Here is a 27,081-nt window from a genome sequence, read left to right as displayed (position 1 = left end):
TGTTTGTTTGTGTCGGTCTGGTCTCTATATATAATATGTATGTATTTACGAAAAAATACATATCTATGTATTTGTATCACTTATCTAGTATCCATAACACAAGCTTTAGCTAGCTTAACTCTAGACCCAGAGGTCGCCATGTAAATTGTCCTGAAAATTCCTTCAATATTACAAACGGACACTTCAGTTTTATTTATATGTATAGATACAAATAAAGTATAAAATGTTAGTACATTTGAGACGGCACGATGGATTTATGAAAGTAATTATTGAGGGGAAGATAGAAGAAAAGAGGGGGAGAGGAAGACCAAGGCACAGCTGCATCAAGCAAATTAAAGGTTAAATACTAGTCGTATCAAGGTTTAAAGAGTATGATGGTAGATCGTAGAAAAAGAGATGGATGGACTGTGTGAAAGATGATATGGTAAGAAAGGAAGTAAATAACGAGATGACTGCGAACAGGGATGAATGGAAGCGAAAAACATTACGACGACCAGAAATAAATGGGATAAGGAAGAAGCAGATGATGATGATGATGGTAGATCGTAGAAAGTGGCAAGAGCTCCACCAACAAGCGTCGCTCTTAAATTATGAACGATTTTTTTTACAGAAGCGCAGAAGGCACACTTCGGATTCAACTTTCTAACGTTCCTGATATTGTACAACAACCTGATACCGATATCTCTGCAAGTCACCGCCGAAATCGTGAGGTTTTTCCAAGTGAGTACTGTTTTTTAAATGTTTTTAAAAATTCACCAACAATTATTATCTGTGCTGTACTGATGGTTGACTGGTAGAAAATACCGCATGGTGTTAAGTCCGCCAAATGTACTGTATGCATCAAAGATATATAAATTAACTAGTAGACAACTAGTAACCACGCGTTGCTGTGGCTAAGGTTCTTGAATAAAGTATTGCGACTATAAATTGAGATGTAAGCTATCCTATCTTTCAAGTTGGATCCAATTGCACACAATGTGGAAATCAAATTTGCAATCGTTTCAGTAGTTTAGGAGTCCATTGCGGACACGTAATTTTGATATATAAAGATAAATAAAAATTAGCTCAGAAAACAAAAAATTGTACCCAAAAACTGTATGCTGTCTATAATATTACCTTTTCCCACTTTACACGGAACCAATAGTAAAGTATTCAATTTTAATTTTATTTAAATAAACTTAATATTTTTCAATATTAATAATATTTTTTTAATTTTACCATTCGGAACGCAGTCATCACAAGGAGACTGAGCAAGAAACTTGCGTGTTGCTCCTTTAAATATATGTTGTTTTAAATAAATACATACATACACTTTATTAATTAGGAGGCATGGAACCCCCTTCACACTCATTCTCTGTGCAATCACATAATATTGTAAGCACTATACATTTTTAGTTTTTCCACAGAAACGCTATTATCATTTACAAACTCTCAAATTGTAAATAAGGTTAACATTGTTTTAATAATGTGATGTTTGAGTCTTCTTTCTTTGGCAGTTGTAAAACCTTAAGCAATATATTTTCAGGCAAAATTCATTGCAATGGACAGTGAGATGTACCATGAAGAGACCGACACGCCGGCGATGGCGCGCACCTCCAACCTGAACGAGGAGTTGGGCATGGTGAAGTACATCTTCAGCGACAAGACCGGCACGCTCACCTGCAACGTCATGAAGTTCCACAAGTGTTCCATTGGGGAGGTGAGAGCAATATTTATGATATTACTAACTGACTGGTAAAGTTTGTTTTGCCATATAAAATGAAGTTTGTTTTGTCATATAAAATAATATAGCTATTAAAATAGGGGTTGATGGTATGTTAGAATTCACATCATTATTGTAGAAAAAATCCGATATTTTAAAAATATATTAAAAGAAGGTAGTTTGTTTTTAGTACTAATGAAGTACCCAATGTAAGGATTATTACGAATATTGTAAATAGCGCCATCTAGTATTTATAGAACAACCTACTACACTGACTTTGGTCTATAAATACGGAGGTCGGTAGTTGAATAATCCTCTTTCGTTGCGTGAGCCGCGACATTCAGTCGACGAGCGCAGAGCGTGCTGGTTGTGTTTTGTATATTAAAGTGAATTGTATTAGCAATGGGTTTATCCCGGTCTTAGTTGGGCCTGGGGGGAAGCTGCAAGTAGTGAAGGTGAGTGTTAATGCATTCTAAAAGAGCCTTTTAAACCTACACCCGTGTCACAAGTCACGGGCGCTACTTGGGGTTTCCCTTGCGGTAGCCGGCTTCAAAGCCTAAGTCATCAACTTATACAAGTGCTTCTTACAGGTAGAGGATAGAAATTCAGGGTTGTATGTCTCATTTAATCAAATAAAAATGAAATAACTAAATATTTAAAAAATAAAAAAGTTCTTTTTCGCTTCGGGATATAAAATTTGAAAAATATAGACAACCTATTCTCAGACCTACCGAGAATATATAATTTCATCAAAATCAGTTAAGCCCTTTCAGAGAAGTGTGAGAAACTAACATTGTGTTACGAGAATTTTATGTATTGAATATCAAAAGCAAAGTGTCAAAAGTCAACCATTGTTGCTTCCTTTAAAAAAAACCATTGTTGCTTCTATCCATACAAATAAATATAATTTTCTGTCTGTAATTTCAAATTACCAGCTTTTCACTATATGATCCTTGCATCAAAAAGGTAATTTTGAATTTTTTTTTGTCTGTCTGTCTGTTTGGTTTTATTAATCTCTGAAATGGCTTTACCGGTTTATGACTACGACGCACTCGTACAATGTGACACAGACAACTCTGTATGAAAATGATGGAATAAGCCATAAAAGTATTAATTATTTAATTTATTCACTCATGTAATATAATTACCGCTTTCTGTATTCACCCAATACTTAGCTGGTAGAGAATGCTATATGGCATTAAGCTCACCAATTGTACATTATTTTAAATAGTGTAATAAAGTAAATAATAATATACTGTTGTAACACCGAAATGTATACGTATTACGCATGTATAGTAAGTACCTACGCCGTGAGACTCGTCTAAATTGACATCCAAAGGCCCTATTTACATTCAGCCCGAGTGAGCAGCGCGAGAGTGGAAACATTTCCCATATTATTGTCGCTGCCACTCGCGCTGCCCGGCGCTCCCTCGATTGTCGGTTTTTGTGCGCGAGTCAGTTGTCGCCCGGCAATATTTCCGGCAGCGCGAGTGGCAGGGGAAGCGGCTGAATGTAAACGTAGCATAAACATACGGCGCATGCGCGTCGACCGACCAATAGGAGCGCGCCTCTCGCGCTTCCAGAAAGTTCGCGACCAACGGACGATACAGTAGTAAAGCGATGAGTGTTCCAGTGACATCATTATAATGTTGTTTCTCGTTAAGTTTTATTGTAATATAAACAATTTCGTAATAAATAACGTGTTCTCCCGTTACACTGTTTTAAATTTGATGCGGTCATTTTATATTTGTATAATTAGTAAAAGTTACGGGATATTATCACGTTTTATATTTATTTACTGAGTTCCCGATATATATTGCTTCTCAATACATTTATGAAAATATCATCTATGCCAGAATGAATATAGACAGTTTCAAAAGAGTTAGTGATTGCACTAACAAAAGCTTACGTAACAATAACAAACTGATTTTACCTAAATGTCTTTTGGCTAAAGTTAGTAATTCGTTTTATGGCAATTGCGTAAGGTTTTACAATAAAATACCAGAGTCTGTTATGAATCTGCCAGAAAAAATATTTAAATGTCAAATAAAACAGTTCCTTTGCAAAAAAGCTTACTATAAAATTGAAGAATTCGTTAACGATAATAATGTTTTTATAGAAAAACTTTAAATCTATAGCACTGACAATATTATCTGATTACATTAATAATGAGTGCGTAGCGACTTCTATGTTGATTATCGCATGCCTCTTACTTGTTATACTGTAATTATTATATAAAAAAACATCTATTGAAAAGAGCAACACACAAGTTTCTTGCTTATTCTTCTTGTGATGAATCTGCATTCCGAATGAGTGGTAGAATCAAAATATGACTATTCAAAAGTGCTTGTAATGAGTTTATTTGAATAAAAATTATTTCTATTTCTATTTCTATATTTCGGTCCAGTTTACCCGTGGCAGTTGAAACTGCCGAAATATCGGGACCTCGATAAATAAATATGAAACGTGGTAAGATCCCGTAATTTTTACTAATTATACGTATAAATAATAATAATTTTGGTTTAGATAATTTACAATCGTCCCGGACCGAATGAGAAGTTGGAAGATACGTTACTGTACCAGAATCTCAACAAGAACCACCCGACGGCGCCCATCATCGAGGAGTTCCTCATCATGCTAGCCATCTGCCACACCGTCATCCCGGAGCAGCGGAACGGGAAAATTGAGTACCAGGCTGCATCACCAGGTAATTGCAGTATCAGATTTAAATTCAAAATATCTTTATTCATGTAGATCTATTACAGACGATTAAGATATGTCAAATCATAATAAGAGATTATGATATGTCAAATCTACGGTCATTTCGGAATGATTTCGAAATGAGAAGAACTGACAAGAATCTCAGCGTGTGTTCTTTTCAAATAAATATTGTAGTGTTTACAATAATACAGATTCATTTAAATTCAAATTCTGGAGAATAGTGACAACCAGCATATGTTAATGTAAAAACAAAAAATCTAATCGCTGTTCTTAACCTGAACAGACCAGTCCCCACAAGTAGCACCCGTTCATGAGTATGACGGATGAGACAGCCATCATTGTTTTTGTTTACTGTTTTTGAATAGTGGTGTGGCACTATTGAAAATGAATGTGAATAACCGATTTTTATAGGTTACTCAGAAACGATATGCGAGTGCTTATTTTAAACGCATTAACACATTATTAAGTGTAGCCGTTAATAAATAAATAAACTATAGTTGTATGAACAAAGATTCTTTAAAATTGATACATTCACTAAAGCAATGACTTTTTTTTTTATAAAATAAAGGACCTTTATCATCTTTCATAAAATATACATCTATTTAATAGAAAAAAAATGTTTGTGTGTAGTATAATCTCGTAAGTAATGCCCCGAGTGATAATTAGTATATTGAAGTGTTGGTAATGGTGTCGATAATGTGTGTCACAGACGAGCGCGCGCTGGTGCTGGGTGCGGCCGCGTTCGGGTTCGAGTTCGAGTCCCGCGGCGCCGGCTGCGTCAGCGTGCGCGCGCGCGGCCGCCGCCTCCAGTACCGCGTGCTGCACGTGCTCGACTTCACCTCCGCGCGGAAGCGCATGTCCGTGCTCGTGCGCACGCCCACAGGTACACACCGCACACCACACAACACACACACACTCGCAGCGCATGTCCGTGCTCGTGCGCACGCCCACAGGTACACACCGCACACCGCACACCACACACACACACCACACCACACACACTCGCAGCGCATGTCCGTGCTCGTGCGCACGCCCACAGGTACACACCGCACACCGCACACCGCACACCACACACACACACCACACACACACACCACACACCACACACCACACACCACACACCACACACCGCACACCACACACAGCTCGCTCAATCACTCCATGGCGATTAAATTTCAAAAGACTGATGCCTCTCCCGCACTAATGGACATCATTCCTGCTCGCCATTTAGTATTTTATTTGAATTTAAATTTCAAAGGATACAAAAAATAAACGTTTTGTCGTAATATGCAAAATAAAGAAGTGGATTGTTTATATTGTATCAAATTGGTTTGATTACAATCTAGAGATTACAAAGTTTTAGCCCAATCTTAATACTACGAAACGCTAATTAAAGTAAAATTAAATATTTACATGCGGTCGCCACGTCGGCGGCTGCATCGTCCCCGCCCCGATCGCTTTCGCTTATGATGCCTTCGTCCCGTGCAGGCGAGCTGAAGCTGTACTGCAAGGGCGCGGACTCCGTGATCTACCCGCGGCTGGCGGGCGGGCGGGCGGCCCCCCGCGCGGACGCCACCCTCGCGCACCTCGAGCTGTTCGCGGCCGACGGGCTGCGCACGCTGGTGCTGGCGGTGGCGGACGTCTCCGAACAGTTCTACCAGGTGAGGGTACTATACGGACGCCACCCTCGCGCACCTCGAGCTGTTCGCGGCCGACGGGCTGCGCACGCTGGTGCTGGCGGTGGCGGACGTCTCCGAACAGTTCTACCAGGTGAGGGTACTATACGGACGCCACCCTCGCGCACCTCGAGCTGTTCTGGTGCTTGTATGAATTATTAAACGGTTGAAGTGTTATAAAATGATAATGCCATAAATCGATGTTGACGGGACGTGTATATGAATAAGAATGAAAAATAATATTTACATAGATTATAAATTACGAAGCGCCTAAAATATCTTCTTAGCAATAATTATAAGTATTGCATATTGTTGCTAATAGAGCCGTTTCAGGCTTAAACAATGCAGTTCAGCTGCATCTCGAGCTGTGAGGGTACTTGATCATAAACTAAAACCTGCAAGATCTGTTTAAATGTAAGAATATTTTGGCACATTTTTAAATCAAGGTAGAAAGGTACAACTAACGTATAACTTGACGTTAAAAGTTATGAATGTTTGTTACTAGGATTGGTCGAATACCTACCACAAGGCGAGCATAGCGATACAGGACCGCGAGCAGAAGTTAGAGGAGGCGGCCATGCTCATAGAGAACAACCTGCGACTGCTCGGCGCCACCGCCATCGAGGACAAGCTTCAGGTAAAACCAGTAATATTACAGCATCGACAGTCACCGTCCCATAAATTCCTCCTGGTTCAAATTGCTATCAAATTATAGTTAAACCTATATATTTAACATAAAAAATAGTCCAAAGTTATTTATATATTCTGCGTTATTATAGGTTTCTCGTCTATATGTATGGTATTGTGAATGTTGTTTTTTTTTTGTTATATTATGTTCGATATGATATGTAATTAGGTATTTACTCTATAGTCACATGTCAGTGCACACATTTTGCAGTGCTCATTTATTACAAATACGCGCGAAAATACGCGTAATCGCACGCACATTCTTTCACGTCCTCTGTCTATATTTACATGAACACTCTTTCCCACGGGAATGCCGATTCCACGGGAAAGAGCGTACATGTAATCTTAATATCCCAGGACGGCGTTCCGGAGACGATATCAGCCCTGCTGAAGGCGAACATGTACGTGTGGGTACTCACGGGCGACAAGCAGGAGACAGCCATTAACATCGCGCACTCAGCGCACCTCATACACCCCGCCATGCCGCTAGTGGTGCTCAACAAGGACAGCCTCGACGTATGTACATTCACCTTTAGTACAATAAACAAATTTCCATCAGCCGGCCACCAAAATAAAGTGCCAAAGACTATGTATCTTTTCCTTTGTAAAAAAGCTCATTATAAAATTGAAGAATAATGTAAATATGGGACACAGTCACCTAGATACATCAAAATAATAATTGCATTTAATAATGTCTAGTAAGACAAATTCAATACTAATAATAATAATAATAATAATAACCTCAGGACAATTCACACAGCGTCATCTAGACCCAAGTTAAGCTAGCTAAAGCTTGTGTTATGCGTACTAGACAACTGATACAAATACATAGATATTTTTTTTTTTTTTCGTAAATACATACATATTATACATAGAAAACACCCAGACCGATACAAACAATCATACTCATGAATACAAATGTTTGTGCCGTGCGAGGAATCGAACCCGCGACCATCGGTAGTAAGTCAGTGTGCTAAACCGCTAGACCACCGAGGCCGTCAATTCAATATTGTGTACTAAGCACTGCTGTGTGTAAACTGTGTCACCCCACCTTATATTTTCCTATTGTTATTTAGTATATAAGATCATTATTTCTATGTTAATATTGTCAGTTTATTATCATCTGTAATATACATCGTCTCGACCAACAACATCGTACTATTCACCTGCAACAGTAAACAATAAATAAAATACTTAAAATTCAATGCGCTGAATATTCTTTTCTTTCTGATCGCACTAAGAATGAGTGGATAGCATACCATCATATCGCATACCTCTTGTTGTACTGTAATTATTTATTTTAAATAACATCTATTTAAAACAGCAACATGCAAGTTTCTTGCTCACTCGTCTTGTGATGAGACTGCGTTCCGAATGAGTGGTAGAATCAAAGTATACCTATTCAAAATTGCACACATTTAGTTTAATTTAATAACTTCCGTGTTGCTCTTTTAAATAAAAATAAATCAATAATTTTGTAATCATGTACAAGCTCATTTCCAAGGAATAAAAGCCGAGATCCTTCTCAATTCTTCTTAACTCCAAAGCACTCGGAACTGACGGTAGATTTGACATATCATAAGAATCTGTAATAGAGCTACATGAATAAATATATTCTGATTTGATAAAGATGATTTCTATTTCTGTTTCAATGCAGGGCACTCGCGAAACCATATCTCAGCAATCGGCGGAGTTCGGTGAGAACTTGCGGAAACAGAACGAGGTGGCGCTGATCATCGACGGCAAGACCCTCAAGTACGCGATGGGCTGCGACCTCAAGAAGGATTTCCTCGATCTGTGTATATCCTGCAAGGTTGTCATCTGTTGCCGAGTATCGCCCATACAGAAGGCCGAGGTTCGTTTATCCGTTAAAAAAAAAGTCATTGTAGGACTATTATTTTTTATTTTATGTAGGGGTTGTTCCTACACTTGTTGATAATAATAACTAAAATGATGATGATGATGATGATTGATAATGATAACTAAAATGGTGATGATGGTGATGATGATTCATAATGATAACTAAAATGATGGATTATAAATAAAAGATACGTACCGTAGTGAGCTCTTGATGTTATACACTGATTTATTGTATAGTAAAATGATATATGCTACGTAAATGATAATTTATAAGTATATTATTATTATGGTACGGTGTTCCTATGTGTATGGTGTGTAATTTATTTATATATTTATTTAAATCGGGCTAATCGAGCTAATGGCCCATATTATAAATATCTTACAGACTAACATACATACGAATAATATAATTATAAGAAAAGAAATATAAGTTGTCTGTGTGATCACGGCACTGAGGATGGTAATCTGCCACGGTAGCGCCGATACACCACACCCTTCGGCCAGTAGTCCTCCTTAATGAATGTGGTCAGCATGTTGGTGGGAACTCGGACCACAAACGTCTTGAAACTCGCGTTATGACTCGATTCTAGCTGCGTCACCCTCGAATAGAATAGAAAATCATTTATTCAAATAATAAGTTTATTTGAATAAATGATTTTCTAAATAAAGTCATCATTAAGTGTGTGAATACAAACCACCAATTAGCACTAATTCAATTAAATACTCAAATAGAAAAAATATTGAATATATAACCAACTGGTTAAACAATTAATAAGAGGAAATCAGTGAGTGATTAGAGCAGACCAGTCCCTACAAGCAGCACCCGTTCACGAGTATGACGGATGAGCCAGCCATCACTGCGCTCGACAATATTTTAGACCCCAATGACCCGGCCCACCACGCCGCCACATGTCTGGACATTTTAGTGAGCATGACTACTCAAAACACTAGACCACGTCAGGTTACTCCTGGTCTGTATGTACTCGACTGTGTCCTGCTCCTTGGTGGTGTTATACAGATAGGTAAATTTATGTTAAAGACACATACACATAAGGCACTGTAATATTAACAACAAAAAGAAAAAAGTAAATACATTGATCAATGAATAAGCTACAAAAAAAAACGTAACGTTGTGTGTGTATAGCTCATACGCAAAAATGCAGCACATCAGTGTATTGTTTGCAGCATACAGTATTTCAATTTAAAAAAATACCCACAAACTTCGTACGACAGACGAACTTCTTAGCTTTCCATGGATTCACCATGCGCTTTCCCTCTCTCGAGTTTCTCTCTCTACACCACTCTCTACACCCTCTCTAGCACACGATGGATCCGTCGTGTGGTAAAGAGGAAAACTCCGAGCAGTTTCCGGCACTTGTGACCCGAGTATAGGTTTAATGCGCTTTGCTGCCCTACGACAACATTTACCTTCACTACTTGTGCTTCTCACACTGTCCAGATATATCTCATAGGAGCTTTAGAATAGGATAGAAAATCATTTATTCAAATAAACTTACATTGAAGCACTTTAGAATAGTCATAACATTTTTTTTTAATCTACCGCTCATTCGGAATGCTGTCTCATCACAAGAAGTGACTTCTCCCATGATTGGAAAATATGTGTTATCAGCGCTACACCTGCGTCAGTGGTAGACTTGCCGGCAGTGAAACCATATTGCTGACTGTGAAGCAGTCGGTTATCCCTGAAGTGTTGTAACATTTGATTTAACATTATCTTTTAGTGCAGCTTGCTAGTGCAGCTTGTTAGTGCAGCTTCAGACATATGTTCTCCTATAGGACTTCTGCAGTTCTAAACAAAGATCTTTTAGAAGATTGCTACATGGTTAAATATGAAAAAACGACGTATAATTTTCTCTTATTTTTGAAGATTTCAATAAGAAATAGACATTTTCTGATACATTAAATGTCTTATGTTTGAATAGTTTATACTGTTGATTATCAAATTTGTTGAGTCCTATCAGTTAAGTTATATTTATTTATTATAATGTAAGGTGATTATATAGAACATACGCGGCGAAGTATAATATTTATGTAGTAGTATGTTTAAATTTATTAGATACTGGCTTTTGCCCGCGGTTTCGCTCGCGTTAATTTATCCCCTTAGGGGTGAAATTTATCAAAATCCTTTCTTAGCGGATGCCTACGTCAAAACATCTACTTGCATGCCAAATTTCATCCCGATCCGTCCAGTGGTTTGGGCTGTGCGTTGATAGATCACTACGTCAGTCACCTTATATATATATACTAGCTGTCCCGGCAAACGTTGTTTTGCCTTAAAATAAAAATAAAAAATTAGGGGTGGACTACCCCTAACATTTAGGGGGATGAAAACTAGATGTTGGCCGATTCTCAGACCTACTCAATACGCTCACAAAATTTCAAGAGAATCGGTCAAGCCGTTTCGGAGGAGTATGGGAACGAAAACTGTGACACGAGAATTTTATATATAAGATATATAGATTAATGCGGAATTACATATTATTTGGGCCTTTACCAGCGCCGTAGGCCACTCATCGCTAGCTGAGTACTCTACAGTCTGTTACATACATATGTAGTGGTTAATCGGGGTCGCTGGTATACCGAGGCGTTGAGGACGTACTGTACTGTCCACCACGGCGGACGGTACAGTACGTCCTCGTATGAGGCCCGGCGGTACAGTGCGGTACAGTGCGGTACAGTGCGGTACAGTGCGGTACAGTGCGGTACAGTGCGGTCGCGGCGCAGGTGGTGGAGATGGTGTCGGCGGCGACGGGCGCGGTGACGCTGGCCATCGGCGACGGAGCCAACGACGTCGCCATGATACAGCGCGCCTCCGTCGGGGTCGGCATCTCCGGCGTGGAGGGGCTGCAGGCCGTCTGCGCCTCCGACTACAGCATCGCGCAGGTACTACTGCCGGCTCCAGGGACTCTACCCTTGGAAATACTCCCAAATCGCGGGTTCGATTCCCCGCACGGCACAAACATTTGCATTCATGAGTATGATTGTTTGTATCGGTCTGGGTGTTTTCTATGTATAATATGTATGTATTTACGAAATCTATGTATTTGTATCAGTTATCTAGTACCCATAACATAAGCTTTAGCTAGCTTAACTTGAACTAGATGGCGCTGTCTAAATTATCCTGCACGTGACTTTGTTTTTTTTTACTGATGATAATGGAATAGTACATCCGCCTGCGCTAACGGTTTGCGCTGGCGGGGCACCAGTGGAGGATGATAAGATGAACACGAAGTCAGGTCAGTTAGCCCATCATGACAAATTCACAAGGAATTTATCACGATGGGGTTTCCAAGAGGAACAGCGTGGAGGTCGACCTGACTTGGTACATTGCTAACAATCCTTCCCCCCCCCCCCCCCCTTGTTTGTTTTATGCTATATAATGATAATAATCCATATTATCATTACATAGTATAAAACAAAGTCTCTTCCGTCCCTATGTATGCTTAAATCTTTAAAACCACGCAACGGATTTTGAATCGGTTTATTTTTAATAGATAGAGTGATTCAAGAGGAAGGTTTATGTATAATACATGTACACCCGGGCGAAGCCGGGGCGATTAGCTAGTTAATAAATAAATAACGAACGGGAAAATAGTACCAATCACAAACCAGAACCTACATGACGTAACGAATAAAGTATATATTACATTACCATTGCAGTTTCGTTTCTTACTGCGACTGTTATTGGTGCACGGCGCGTGGAACTACTCCCGTATCAGCAAGCTGATCCTCTACTCGTTCTACAAGAACATCTGCCTCTATGTCATCGAGCTCTGGTTCGCTATATACTCGGCGTGGTGAGTACATTCATTCATTCATTCATTCATTAACTTAAGAGCAACGCTCTTGTCGGTGAAGCTCTTGCCACTTTCTACGATCTTCCATCATACTCTTTAAGCCTTGATACGACACGTTTAATTTGTTTGATGTAGCTGTGCCTTGGTCTTCCTCTCTCCCTCTTTCCTTCTATCTTTCCCTCAATAATTAGTTTCAAAAATTCATCGCGCCATATCAAGTGCCCCAACATTTTTCCTCTTCTGCTTTCTATAGCATTCAATATCTGCCTTTATTCTTTCACCCTGTGTAATTCTTCTTCATTTCTTACTTTATCTTTCCAGCTGATTCGTTCCATTCTTCTCTAGCACCACATTTCAAAAGCTTCCACTTTGTCCTTCTCTTTTTAAGTTAATGTTCACGTTTCACATGCATACAAAGCTGTACTCCAGATATAGGTCTTAATCAATCGTTTCCGTGAGTTCTTGGATATCTTAGCACGTAAAAGGTATTTTTTGTCATTAAATACTTTCGTGTGGTGAGTACATCGGTTCTATATTATATTACTTATATAAAAATATCGACTCCCATGTAAATGTATGTATTATAATGAAATAACAACTATATAACATTAATTTAAGTTTGTCTCTAACACAATTCACTTTATATTTAAAATACAACCAGCACATCCTGTGTTCAAAGACCGAATGCCGTGGCTTACAAAAAATCCCCTCTCTCACATGGGGTGGGGTGATATACGCAACTAATTTAACGATTTTAAATTATCGGATTTTTCTCCAATATCGATGTGAACCCTAAAACTTAGTATATACATCGTTTGTTGTAAAGCGATGTGACTTAGTGGTTTTTTTTTATTTATTAGTTACCACAGACATAAGGTTCGTGTCCTAGTCGATCGTTTATTGTGGTAAGGCTGGTTTCCGTTTGCTTTGAGAGAAGTGGAGTTTTATATTTTATTTTAAACTAGCTGTACTCGCGACTTCGTCCGCGTGGAATGTAACGAAAAAGTAATTGAGATTTTTTAAAAATAAAAGTAGCGTAAGTTACCCCGTATTACATCAGCTACCAATAAATGTCGCGTCAAAATCGGTCCAGTCATTTCATGAGAACTGACAAGAAACTCAGCTTGTGTATATATATAATATTAATTTATATGGCAAAATAATGTTTGCCAGGCCAGCTGGTATGTATTATATTTTGACATGTGATTGTATGGTCTCACAGGTCCGGTCAGATCCTGTTCGAGCGTTGGACGATAGGTTTCTACAACGTGATATTCACCGCACTGCCACCCTTCGCTATTGGACTCTTCGATAAATTGTGTTCACCTGAAATTATGTTAAGGGTAAGTCACTGAAACAATACTCACGCAAACATAACATAATTATTGTTATATATTGTTAATAAATTAACAATATTTATCATTTATTTATCCATATAATTTAATAATGTTAATTTATATACCTATCGTTAAAACGTTCATATATTGTACTAGCTGTGTACGCGACTTCGTCCGCGTGGAATTTAACTTAATTTTTCTAAAATTAAAGTTACTCTTTATCACATCAGCTACCTGCCAAAAGAAGTCCCTTCAAAATCGGTCCACCCATTTCAGAGATTAGCCGGAACAAACAGACAGTCAGACAAAAATTGTAAAAAATGTTTTTTTTGGTGTATGTACCGTATTTATATTCATATGCGTGTAGTAAAAACGATTATTTCGATATTACAAACAGACACATGGCAACATAAGTGACACCCTGGTGTCTCAGATGTCCCTAGGCTACGATTACTATTCACCATGGGTATATTAAGGTTTCTTAAGAGTCGGCAACGCACGTGATACCCCTGGTGTCTCAAGCGTCCATAGGCTACGGTAACCATTCACCATCAGAACCATATGCTTATTTGCCACCAACGTAATATAAAAAAAAGGTTTTAATGATGTTGTGCGAGGTGGTGAGTATTTAATTGAATTGGTGCTATTCGGTAGTTTGTATTCATACACTTCATCTTAAAATGTAAAGTAACAATAGATTATTTAAAAGAGCAACACGAAAGTTTCTCGCTCGTTCTTCTTGTGATAACACAGCTTTCCAAAGAGCGGTAGATTAAAAAAAATGTGATGACTATTCAAAAGTGCTTCAAAGTAAGTTTATTTGAATAAACGATTTTCTATTATATTCTGTTGTTGTCGCAGCACCCGGTGCTGTACATCCCGTCGCAGCAGGGCCTGCTGTTCAACGTGCGCGTGTTCTGGGTGTGGGCGGTGAACGCTCTGCTGCACTCGGTGCTGCTGTTCTGGCTGCCCGTGCTCCTCACGCAGCACCACGCGCTGTGGCCCAGCGGACGCGACGGGGGGTACCTCGTGCTGGGGACCTTCGTCTACACGGTCAGACCTCACCTACCTAATACCGTCTACGCGCTGATTTACGAATAGAAATAATGTCTATACAAATACACTTAATATAGGTGCTCATGATATTCGTCTGTTTAACACTTCTGATCGATCGACCCGTCCAATTCAAACGGGGATCGAAATTACGGTCTGAGGTTCGAACCCTAGCGGTGCCCTAAGATTAAAGTAGTATCTGTCAGGAAGGAGTTCGGTTTCAGTTTCTTAACTCTTTCCAAGGATGTGTGTAGTGTATTGCCCGTTTGTAAACGGACATAACATTGTAATTTAAAGATTCCAGTAATAATAATAACCAGTTGGATACCATAATATCTACTGCCATTACCTGTTGTGACATGTTGTAACATGTTTTTTTTAAATGGATGATAATGAAATGGTGCACCCATCTGTGCTGACTGTAAACGCTAGCGGGGCATTAGTGAAGGATGATAAGATGATCATGAGGTTAGGTCAGTTAGGCCATCGTGGTTCACTAGGAATTTAAAATGATGGCTTCCAGTAGAAACCGCGTGGAGGCAACCTGACATGGTACATTGCTAGCAATTGTTGCGAAGCCTCAGAAAAGATATCTTTCCACATTAATTACATTACTGTAACAGAAAGACGATCACTTTCTTTCTTCTACCCATATATATATACCCTATGCAGATATATATAGATAGATAGACAAAAGACAAATTATATTTTACAATGGAGTTACTAGTCCACATTACTAACGATCCCCTGCCCCCTACCGTGTCGTAACATGTTGTAACGTGTCGTAACGTGTGGTGACGTGCCCGTGGTGCAGTACGTGGTGCTGACTGTGTGCCTGAAGGCGGGGCTGGCGACGCACTCGTGGACGTGGGTCACGCACGTCGCCATCTGGGGCTCCGTCGCCATGTGGTTCATATTCATACTCATCTACAGGTAAACTCAATACACTATACCTTATTTTAGTTGTTTATGTAATACTAGCTACTCGCCCCGGCGTCTCACGGGTGTACATATATTACATGTATAAACCTTCCTCTTGAATCACTCTATTAAAGAAAAACCGCTTCAAAATCCGTTGTGTAGTTTTAAAGATTTAAGCATACATAGGGACGGACAGACAGCGACCGCGACTTTGTTTTATACTATGTAATCATGATTGCGTTAAGTAGTATGTATGTTATTATATTTTGTAACAGCAAATGTTAATAAATGAAAAATAATGCACCCAGGGAACGTATAATATTAATACTAGATTTAAAGACAAACTTGCTGTCCCCAAGTATCGTTTGGTAAAAGTTAATTAGTCTTTTATGGAAATAGGTATATAAATTTACAATAAGATACCAAAGGATATACTGGAATTACCCTTAAATAAATTCAAAACATCTGTTAAATCTCTCTAAACGATTACTTGAATGACGATCGTGCATGGCAATAGTTGTTCATGCACAGGATTTTCATTTAATGTTAGACATAGACACCTATATAAATAAAAAGTGTAAATAAACGCGCTATTAAAAAAAAATTATATCAATTGAGTTTCTTGCCAGTTCTGCTCAATTGCATCTATATACTGAACTGTACGGTAGGAAAAAAATATAATATAAAAAATTTGACGTTCATAAGCGGCTAAAATGTCTTACATGAATAAATAATTTTTTGAATTTGAATTTGAATTAGGTATGTGACATCTGAGATACAGTATAATTCTGTACTAGTTCAAATTGCAACTACACTCGTATGTTTAAATTGTGTTTACTCTTGTGTACAACTTAATTATGTACCACAAGGAATTATCAGTAGAAGAGATGTATGATGATGTTGACAGTAACCTGTACCCGGTGGTGTTGATCGGCGCGGTGATGCGCGGCATGGACCGCATGGTGTTCAGCTCGCTGCTGTTCTGGCTCGGGCTGGTCCTCATACCCATCGCCACCCTCGTGCCGGACCTACTAGTCACTGTGTGAGTACCATTTATTGCACCTTTAAATACATAATTTTAATTAGAAATAGAAATAATCTGTATTCCAATAAACCTAATATAAACGTTTTTGATTGTCACATTTTTTTTATTCTACCACTCATTCGGAATGCAGACTCATCACAAGAAAGAGCAAGAAACTTGCGTGTTGCTCTTCTATATAAATGTTGATCGAGGTATACACACTAAATAGGAGTAGGCCGACAATCAACATTGAAACTGCTACGCAGTCAATCTCTGTGCAATCATATAATATTGTCAGCGCATTAAAATTCATTAAGTCGTCGTGAAAACGTAATAAACCTACTGACAAAATTTTCATTATTCTTACATAACTGGCATGGTACTACGAATTATTTGAATGGAATACAAATTAAATACGGTGCGGTCCGAAGTATGTGCGTGGGGAGAAACGGCAGCCGGCGCACCCGCCCTCAGTCTGCGCCCCGCCCGCACCCCACACCGCACCCCCCACACACCGCGCTGGGCTCGTACCCCCGCCACGCTCATGTTAGATTCATATTTTACACTCATACATACTATATAAAGTATTTTTAGACTTGTAGACTAGTTACTGAATGACTCTATATATTTATTTTTTCGGATTACTCTAATGCTGTTGGCCGCAGCTGGCTTTTAGGACTGCATCGGACGATAGGTGACGAGTGCAGATGGCACTCCAAACCAATGGAAAGACTTACTGAGTGGCTGAAGGTTAATTCACGTCTGACGGATACGACTATAGTCTGAGGACAGTCTAAGAGTTCGAATCTCGGCTCAGGCCATATTTTCGATACCCGTTTGAATTGGACGGGGCATCGATCGGAGGGTCGACCGGGGCCCCAGTATGGAGTGCCAAGCCGGCCGATCTGTTGATTGCACGGTAGTTGAGGTCGTTGTCTTCGTCGGCGAGGACGGTGTCGTGTGTGTGGTGTGTATATTCGAATATATAGAGTCATACTGAAACAAGTCTAAAAAACAAGCGATATAGACATCTCTCTCTATAGTATAATTGTAATGGATTAGTGCTAGTTGGAAATTTGTATTAACACTCACTCATATTAGAATAGATTAGAAAATTCATTCAAAAACAGCTAGTATATATAATAGAGTAAACGATCTGGCCACTTACTTTAATAACAGAACAAAATCTCAGAAGAAATGATTTAAGTTTTAGTCAAAACCATATCAAAATCAATTGTGTGGCTTAAAATAAGCTAATGTAGAACCAGGCAGATATTCATAGACTTTTTTTAATTTCTAAAGATTAAATGTACAACAATGCTTATTATACATAGGACCCCGCTCTAGGCGAATGTAGACTTTATTTTATACTATTAAAGATATTTTTTTAATAATTAATAATATACGTACATATGTAATTATTAGTTACTGTAAATTATTCATATTTTAGTAACAAGTATTTCTATAAGCAAAGAAGATATTTCACATAGCATTGAACCTTAGATACAGTAAACTGGTTCCGTAGTAATTGTTTTATATAGAAGTGAACACTAATAGTTATTATTTATTTTAGTTACGAAAAGCAAATGTTTGAAGAGCATCGCTCAAAAGATTTGTTCCTACACGCGCAAAATATAATGGATATGTAAAGGAAGGTTAGATGTTTTATCACTATGTAGGTATAGTACTCTCAATTTGTGAATTCGACTTTAAAGTATATATTTTAAGGTTTATATTACTTTGAAGTTAAAATCTGCCTTTACTCGTACGCTTATTCACGCGCTCCTAATCACGCGGGAAAGAAATTCTTGTGTTAAGGCAGCTAAGGTCTTATTTTATATTATTGTATTATTAAGCGTGCCTACATATCATCATTTGACACGTTCGCACGTCCTCTTATCTTCATTTCTCTAATCACAAGTAGTATTCCCGGTCTATGCAGTCTTTTGGGAGTATATCGTCAAACAGACAGCTGATCGTGACAAGGAAAACCAAATCATTAAGTAACGTGGGTGTCGCGTACAGTAAAGCAGCAACAAAACGCAACACAGAAGGAACGTTCTGATTGGAGCGCACAGCCATCCAATACGACACAACTTCAGTAGTAAGAATATTCTTCTCTCCCTTTCGCTCTCTAATTACGAAAGGTACTATGTTTTAAGACAAGGCAAAAAGATCTTGCCACCGCGATATATAAATTGTATATATTTGCCACAGCGACATCTAGTTTACATTTTGGAACTATTATATTGTGCACTTAACTATATTAGCCTAAACACTTTTAAAAATTGAAATCTATCGAGCCAACGTACTTTTTGTTCACTCAACCAAATTAATAGTAATTTACCAAATGTATTCACGATAGTAAGCATCTATTATTTATACAACCCTGTAATCTGCTGAAGCCATCACCACGTATGGTTTGTTCATTCGAGCCGCATCATAACGTACCAAAGGGTAACATGATTATGCGCTCTATAGCCATAATAATACAGTTCATAATTACCATGATAAATCTAATATAAACAACGCAAATGATCTTTTCCAGTATCCACAACTCGGCGTTCAAGACAATGACGGAGGCGGTGCGAGAGAGCGAGATAAAACAACGCGATCCAGCCGCTCTGCTCGCACACTCGCGGCCCTCGTGAGTATACCTCTCTTACATACAACTCGCACACACATACATACAAATATTATACTATTTTTTTTTTAAATAATGAAGCAATTATCTACAATTCACTTAATACAAACGTATATATATTTATATGTTTTAAAATCAAACTAAAATACATTTGAAATATCAGCCATATGTCTTTAAAGTTTTTCTGTTATATATATTATTTAAGTATTTATATATTATATCAGTTTACAATTTAAGTAAGAAAGGAATAAAAAGAGGCAAGGCAAACAAGAAATATTATTACAGTACCATATTGTCGCAAATATTATATTGCATGGCAATGAGCATAGGATTCGCATGTAATTCTCTTAAAATCAGAATATTAGAATTTTCTTAATAATAAAGTTGCACTTACAGTCAGCTCACTGCAGTCCACTGCTAGACATATAGACCCAAGGCACGATCTTCAGCCCTTCTCTGAACCGCACAAACTGAATGATATTAGCGAAAATGACGCTAATTTCGTTCGTTCGTTCCGGTCATTTTTATTCAAACGATTGATCATGTGAAATGTCATTGTGATCAATACAATTTGAACACAATTCGTAACACGTACGTGTTTACGAAGATTTTATTTTGAAATAGAAATAATCTTTATTCAAATAAACTTAGAAGCTCTTTTGAATAGTCATATTTTTTTATTCAACCACTTTTAATCATATTTATGCATATTATATAAAAGTCACAAAATATAATTTATTCACAACTATACTCGTATGAAAGGTTAAAAGATGTATTAGAGGAATCCAATTCACCAATTAATCTTATCAATTAATTATACACTAGCTGTGTACTCGGTTTTACCCGCGTAAATTTCATTAAAAAATATAGCCTATGTGTTATTCTGATGGATAAGCTATAATACTGTAAAGTTTCATCAAAATCAGTAGTTTACAGAATGGCTTTTGAGTATCAAATGATGACGGATTAAGATATCATCATTGCCTTGCCTTTATCCCATTATTTGGGGTCGGCGCAGTATGTCATTCTCTTCCACTGCTCTCTATCGGTCGTCATATCTAAACATACTCTTCTTTTATTCATATCATCTTTCACACAATCCATCCATCTTTTCTTAGGGCGTCCCCTCCCTTTACATCCATCCACATTCATATTATACACTTTCCATAAGACATGGTCCTCATTCCTCCGCATAACATGCCCATACCAGCTCAATCTGTTCCCTCGCAACTTTTCTATAACCGGCGCAACTTTCAAACTTCCTCGTATATACACATTCCTTATTCTGTCATTCCTGGTAACCCCACACATCCATCTTAACATGTTAACATGACGGATTAAGATATATAAAATAAAATATCTTATTTTTGCCTTTGCCTTGTCTCTGATTTTATTTATTATATTCCAAATATTACAGATCGGGCTGATATTTAATACATATTATAAATCCTATAATTTACATGTTGCCTTTAAAATGATTTATATATATATATTTAGAAACGACCTAATTACTCAAGTACAATACCCATACCTCAAAGTATATATTTGTTTGTATATATTTATATTTAAAATCGATCTAATTACACAAATATCCCATAAACACAAGATTAACCCTTTCCACTCCAATGTGGAGTTTCACTCGACATTGATTTTGCTCCACCAGCTCCACTGTCCAGTTACACTAGACATAGTAATAATTCTTTTTGCGGACAATTTTAAAAAACGTGAGATTTTTTTTTTACTAAAATACCAAAAGGGATTATAAAGATTATAATTAAGAATTATAATATAGTGTCCTGTAATTACTCATAAAATAAAGTTTATCATATAAGAAAGAATTTCAAAATACGACAAAACCTGGAGGAGCTGAAAAAAAGTCTTGGAGTGGAAAGGTTTAAAAGTAGCGTCTGGTCTAAAATGGAGTGTAACATTTGCAAATGTATAGGTGTATACTTTCTAGGTTTATGAGTCGTTTTATTAGTTTATTTAAACAACTTATGTATTACATAAGTTGTTTAATGTACCGAATATATGATCGGCCTATTGTAATGGTCACATTACATTCTGTTGTTATGCCAGTCGCTATATTTACCAGGGATGTTAGGGAGCTCCGTAACCGTAACCATATCCGATATAAAAATATATTCGTAACCGAATCCGAAATAAGTTTCGGGTAATATTGGATAAGGGCGGAGCGTAATTGAGACGCGTTGTGTAACCATTTTATTAGCGATTTGTATTTTACTTTTGAAATTCCTTAAAAAATTAATATCCGTAACCGAAATTATCCGAAACTAACGGTTGATCCGAAGGAATTTAATATCCGTATCCGTATCCGAAGTTTCGTATCCATAACATCTCTGATATTTACATAAAATTTAACATATAAAGTCCTAATATATAAATTTTAATAAATTTATTCGCATTGTGTGGTAGATTATTATGATTTTCGAGTGAATAAATGTTTGTTTGTGTGTGTATTTGACTGGAGTGATATAACGTAGCTAACTTATATTTACGATTTTTTTATAAGGTGTATATATTATAAATATTTATACATATAAACTGTATATGTGTATAAAAGACATACTAGTATATTAAATAGTCAAATGCATTAATTTCGGATATTTTAAGTATATTAACATATTCTTTATTAGATTTAAAAGATTATAGATTTAATTTAACATTATAGAGGTTGATCGGTGCATTGGTACATACAATAATTATACAGGTCAGTCGTATTAGGATAAACAAAGCTGATGGGCAAGGATAGTCTTCCTGAAACTATAATAAGAATAACCTTGCCAAGTGGCAATATTAAAAAAAAATCACGTGAACTATTATTTAGTAACAAATGATTAAAAAATATGCAAAGGAACAATACGATTAAAAAAAAAGTGCAGTCACGTGATCAGTTTAGAATAAAAGGTTAAATAATATTTTTTAAATCCACTTCGTGTCTGGCTTCAGTTTTATCAGTATTCTCCCTTTCAGCTTGGTTTAACCTTTTCGGCTCACCCTGTATTATTAAACATACATACATTAACGGAAATGGAACACACTAACATAATCTAGACTATATCTTTATTATATCTCACATACTATATTATATGCACACGTCACATTCATAACTATCTATTCTGTCTATATATGTTGTAAGTACGGTATATTTGGCCTGTAACCATGTCAGTCCCCATATCACTCCATTTGCCGGTATTTCTTATAGTAGTGTTAGGGGTCATTCATAAATCACATGCTATTAAGGAGAGAGGACGTGGTTCGTGAAGTGTAATACATTCCGCCACGTCAAGCTTTAAAAACGAATTAATTTTCTAACTACTGTATATAATATATGACGTCACACTAGAAGGGCGTGGCTTCCGACCGAGACTATCTCTGATCCTTGTCAAAGCTGGTATCGTTCGGAAACACTCGTCCTTACGAGAAGGTAAGAATCGTGATATTTATGCATGGCCCCTTATATATGACGATATGACGTCGTACTGTATGTCTCGTGTAACTCCTGTGTCATAGTAACGTAGTGGCTTTATCTGAAATACCGGCAAGCGGCTTCGTGTTACATGTGAGTAGAGCACGCGAAGTATTTAGTTTTTGTTTCCCCATTTACGTTGAGTTCGCTTGGCATTGTGCCTCCCATCCTCGCACCTCGCATAGACTCGTATTAAGATTGCAATCGCATGTCCAACGCTGCACGGAAGCAGAGCGGGCTGTACTCTATTCACGGAGAAGGAGCAATGGATATATACGATGACGTATTGGTCAGTAACGAGCCGGATACGGTGTACACAGTATGACAGTATATATTCTTTTGACGTTTGCTATTTATTGAGACCTTTGTATGTATTTTTTTCGTTGCTAAGTAAATACTTGACAATAAAATTGGCGTAATAGTAGTAATAATTTATGGTCGAGTAGTAGAGTCGACAGGGTATATTTCGATTTCTTAAGGGTTGGTTTGGTAACGTGCACGTGACACACTTGTGTTTCAGACGTCTTTAGGCTACGGTATCCGTTAATCATCAGAAGGAGGCCGTATGTTTGATTGCTATCGTTGTATAAAACAAATAAGAGGGGTAGAATAAAGAAAAACTACGTATAACGTTTGAATAAAATATTAACTTTATTGAAATAATGGATTTGTATATAACTCTAGTAGTATAACTTACTGTGTACACATTTTTTTTCTAAATTAGTTGACGATTTTGTGACCACTAACTTGTCTTTTGTACATGAAAGTACTCGCTAAGTTCGTAACCTTTACTCCGTGAATATCGTACAGTCCACATACGGTAAATGTAAATTGTGGCCGCACATGCCCCCCGCCTCGAAGAGGTAACGCGGGCCCCGGTGGCGGTGTAGACGAGGCGGCGGCGGTCTTAGCACGAGTGTATGCGCGGCGGCAGGCTAGGGCTCACGTTGTGTTGGTTGGCGGCCAGCGGCACGCGCGGCGACCCGGTCGGGCTCCGCTGGCGGCGCCGCGCCGTCGCGCCCGAGTGCGGCTCCCCGCGGGCCCCGCGCGCCCCGCGCCCCCCGCGGGGCCCCGCCGCGCCGCGCCCCCCGCGCGCCCCGCGCCCCCGCACCCGCGACGCACACGTCATATGACGCGCGCCCGGCAGCCCGCGGCCGCCCCACCCCGCCCCCGCCCCCGCCCCCTCCCCCTCCATGCTCGCCCCCTGCGACCGCCTGTAATGCTGCGGAAATCGACATATACTATAAAAGTCTCTATGTAATACTTATTTTAGTATTTTGAATGGAATATTGTATACGCATTTACTTCCAATTGTAAACGTTACGGTACCCGAGCGTACCCGTATGGCCCTTGAGGTCGTGCCAGTAGGGCCTGTACTGATTTACTTAAAATTGTACGATACGAGATCTTGCAAGTTTGACGTCATTGATTATGTACAAGACACTTATAAAATTTTATTTAAAATACATTCTACATGTGTCGATCCCAATGAACGTACATTCTCAGCGACGTCCCCTCGACTGAACGCAACTTCGCCCCAAAACTCCAAAACAAAATTAAATACCTCATGTACATAATTAATATAGTTACAGAAAAGAAAAGCGTCTTCTAGAAATTCCATTTGTTGATAAGTTTATATGTATATTGTCTAATATAGATGTTTTTATTACAAGACGGACTTACGCCACTTTCGTAAGTGGGCAGACTATCGTCAAATGGTAATTAATGATTACTGATGCAATACTGAGTACTGTAGTGTGCACGGATTTGATACACACACACACACACAAGTACAGATCGCTAAAATCACATATATTCAAAGCTAGCGACTCAGAAAAGACTCAGAAATAGATGGCGCCACTGCATAACTACCTCTGTTGATTATAAGATATTCCATTGAGTTTTATATCAGTTCTTCTCAATTGAAACTATACTGAAATGTGCGGTAGGAAAAAAATCTCTTCTTCTCTGTGAATCAACCGTTCAGTTCGGTATGATGGCGATAGTTGCGCCATCTATGTCTATCTATATATGACTATAACATTGTTATCAGTCCACAGTTACATTCCGGAATGTTGCATTTTGTATACCAATTAGAAGTAGAGTTTGCATCGCAAAATGCGTTCTTATTGTCTTAGGAATAAGGACGAACCGAAGGTTTTAAACTTTGTTTTGTTTACAATTGTACACATTGTATAAATGGTATATTTAAAGTAATTTTATTATTTACTAGCTATCCGCCCCGGCATTGCCCGGGTGTATATGTATTGTACATAAAATCTTCTTAAATCACTCTATCTATTACTAAAAACGACATTGTTTTTATTACGCTGATGGCAAACAAGTATTCGGTCCATCTGTTGGTTAATGGTAACCGTAGCTTATGGACGCCTGAGACACCTGGGGTGTCCTGCGCGTCAACCCTTAAGAAACTCTTCTTGAAAAACCCCAAGCTGTAGTCTCGTGAGAAAACCTCGGCAGGTAGTTCATTCCACAATAGGCTACGCTAATCTCAGGAACGACAGGTTTGAATTGAAAAATATATTTGTGTTGGATAGCCTATTTGTTGAGGGAGGCAGGCTATATAATACTAGCTACTCACCCCGGCTTCACCCGGGTGTACATGTATTATATATGTAAACCTTCCTCTTGAATCACTCTATCTATTTAAAAAACCGCTTCATAATCTGTTGCGTAGTTTTAAAGATTTAAGCATACATAGGGACGGACAGACAGCGACAGCGACTTTATTTTATACTATGTAATCTGGATGAAGATCGAGTAGCGAGCTCATGCTATCTATACTAATATTACAAAGCTGAAGTGTTTGTTTGCTTGTTTGAAAGCGCTAATCTCAGGAACTACAGCTTCGAATTGAAAAATTATTTTTGTGTTGGATAGTCCATTTGTCGAAGGCTTTAGGTTATATAACATTACGCTACGACCAATAGGAGCGGAGCTGCAATGAAAAATAATGCAAAAGGCAAAGGGGAATGAAAGGCAGACGAAGTTGTGCGGCTCAGTTAGTAATTAACTAAAGTATTTCCGGTTTCTACAATGTGTACAAGTGAGTTGTTAAAGATGTTATGAGTTTGATACTTGTTATTTCGTTTTAAGAACATTAAAAGTTTCTAGAGATTATTATTTATTAATTGGACAAATAACTACTTACTATACGCTTCAATATCCGTTGCGTAGTTGTAAAGATTTAAGCATACATAGGGACGCACAGACAGTGACAGCGACTTTGTTTTATACTATATATAATTTACATAAAAATAATCATTTAAAAACATCTATTTGCTAATCTCTGAAACGGTTAGACCGATTTTGACAGAATTTTCACTTCTAGTTAGCAGCAATTTTATTTGATTTATTGTAATGAAAAAAAATAACGATGCGTGATTGTAATGGTGAACAGTCTTAGGCAAACTGGTGGTACATTGTAGTTCATTATGTCTCAAGTTGGCCATAATACGTTAAAATCTACTTGCTACTCGCCCCGGCGCACAGTGGGAACTTTGACTCATTTTCATCTCATAAATCTATAACTTCTGTATTAATAAAGATATGTACATGATTTTTTTCCTGATAATCTTAAATATATATACTTTTAAATAATGTATGCTTTGTGAGTAAAAAAATATTTCTAATAGTTATATAAAATGTAGGAATACAAGAAATATAGAATTTGTAGACTTACATTTATGTCCTAAGAAGTTTATAAAGAAATAAGTAAAAGTATCTACGTAAAAAACTAAAATTCTTATAAAGATGGCTTACAAGTCACTCAAGAGCTCCTTTGCTTCATCAAAAAGTACTAAATATTTTTAATTGGAAGGTTTTCTTAAACTTGTTATGTATGGGTCAGAGGTATATAAAAATGCGTGTAGAACATCTTTGTTAGAGGCTACCCTCGAACATTGTCTTGCATGATGAAGCCTGAACTGTTTATAGTCTTTGTTCCGTGACTCTTGAGCATCTTCTGAAAGTTGCCCGAGAGGCAAGACAGAAAAGTGACGTATCACACGTTCACATTTCATTTCATAACATAAAACAGTTTTATTAATTCCTCATCTACCTCATCATCACCAGTGATTTTTAATGTACAATGATAATTTTGGAAAAATCTTCTGGCTGTATTGCCG

The 27,081-nt window shown here is 37.9% G+C and overlaps 1 protein-coding gene across 1 annotated transcript in view; it reads left to right on the top strand.

Moving 5' to 3' along the window:
- LOC131852826 (probable phospholipid-transporting ATPase IA) overlaps positions 1-27,081 on the top strand; it is a 74,913-nt gene that overhangs the window by 30,569 nt on the left and 17,263 nt on the right. Inside the window, 16 exon segments of the mRNA XM_059203562.1 lie at positions 611-720; positions 1,526-1,699; positions 4,229-4,409; positions 5,133-5,306; positions 5,912-6,105; positions 6,107-6,193; positions 6,605-6,736; positions 7,144-7,302; positions 8,444-8,641; positions 11,392-11,550; positions 12,328-12,464; positions 13,687-13,807; positions 14,663-14,854; positions 15,669-15,787; positions 16,683-16,817; positions 19,348-19,446. Coding sequence (XP_059059545.1) covers positions 611-720; positions 1,526-1,699; positions 4,229-4,409; positions 5,133-5,306; positions 5,912-6,105; positions 6,107-6,193; positions 6,605-6,736; positions 7,144-7,302; positions 8,444-8,641; positions 11,392-11,550; positions 12,328-12,464; positions 13,687-13,807; positions 14,663-14,854; positions 15,669-15,787; positions 16,683-16,817; positions 19,348-19,446 — 2,371 coding nt within the window.

Source organism: Achroia grisella, unplaced genomic scaffold, assembly GCF_030625045.1.
Source record: "Achroia grisella isolate CSIRO2021 unplaced genomic scaffold, CSIRO_AGI_Agris_v1 utg862, whole genome shotgun sequence".
Classification (NCBI taxonomy): domain Eukaryota; kingdom Metazoa; phylum Arthropoda; class Insecta; order Lepidoptera; family Pyralidae; genus Achroia; species Achroia grisella.
The sequence above is the reverse complement of the archived record's forward strand: the minus strand, read 5'-3'. Positions and strand labels throughout refer to the sequence as shown.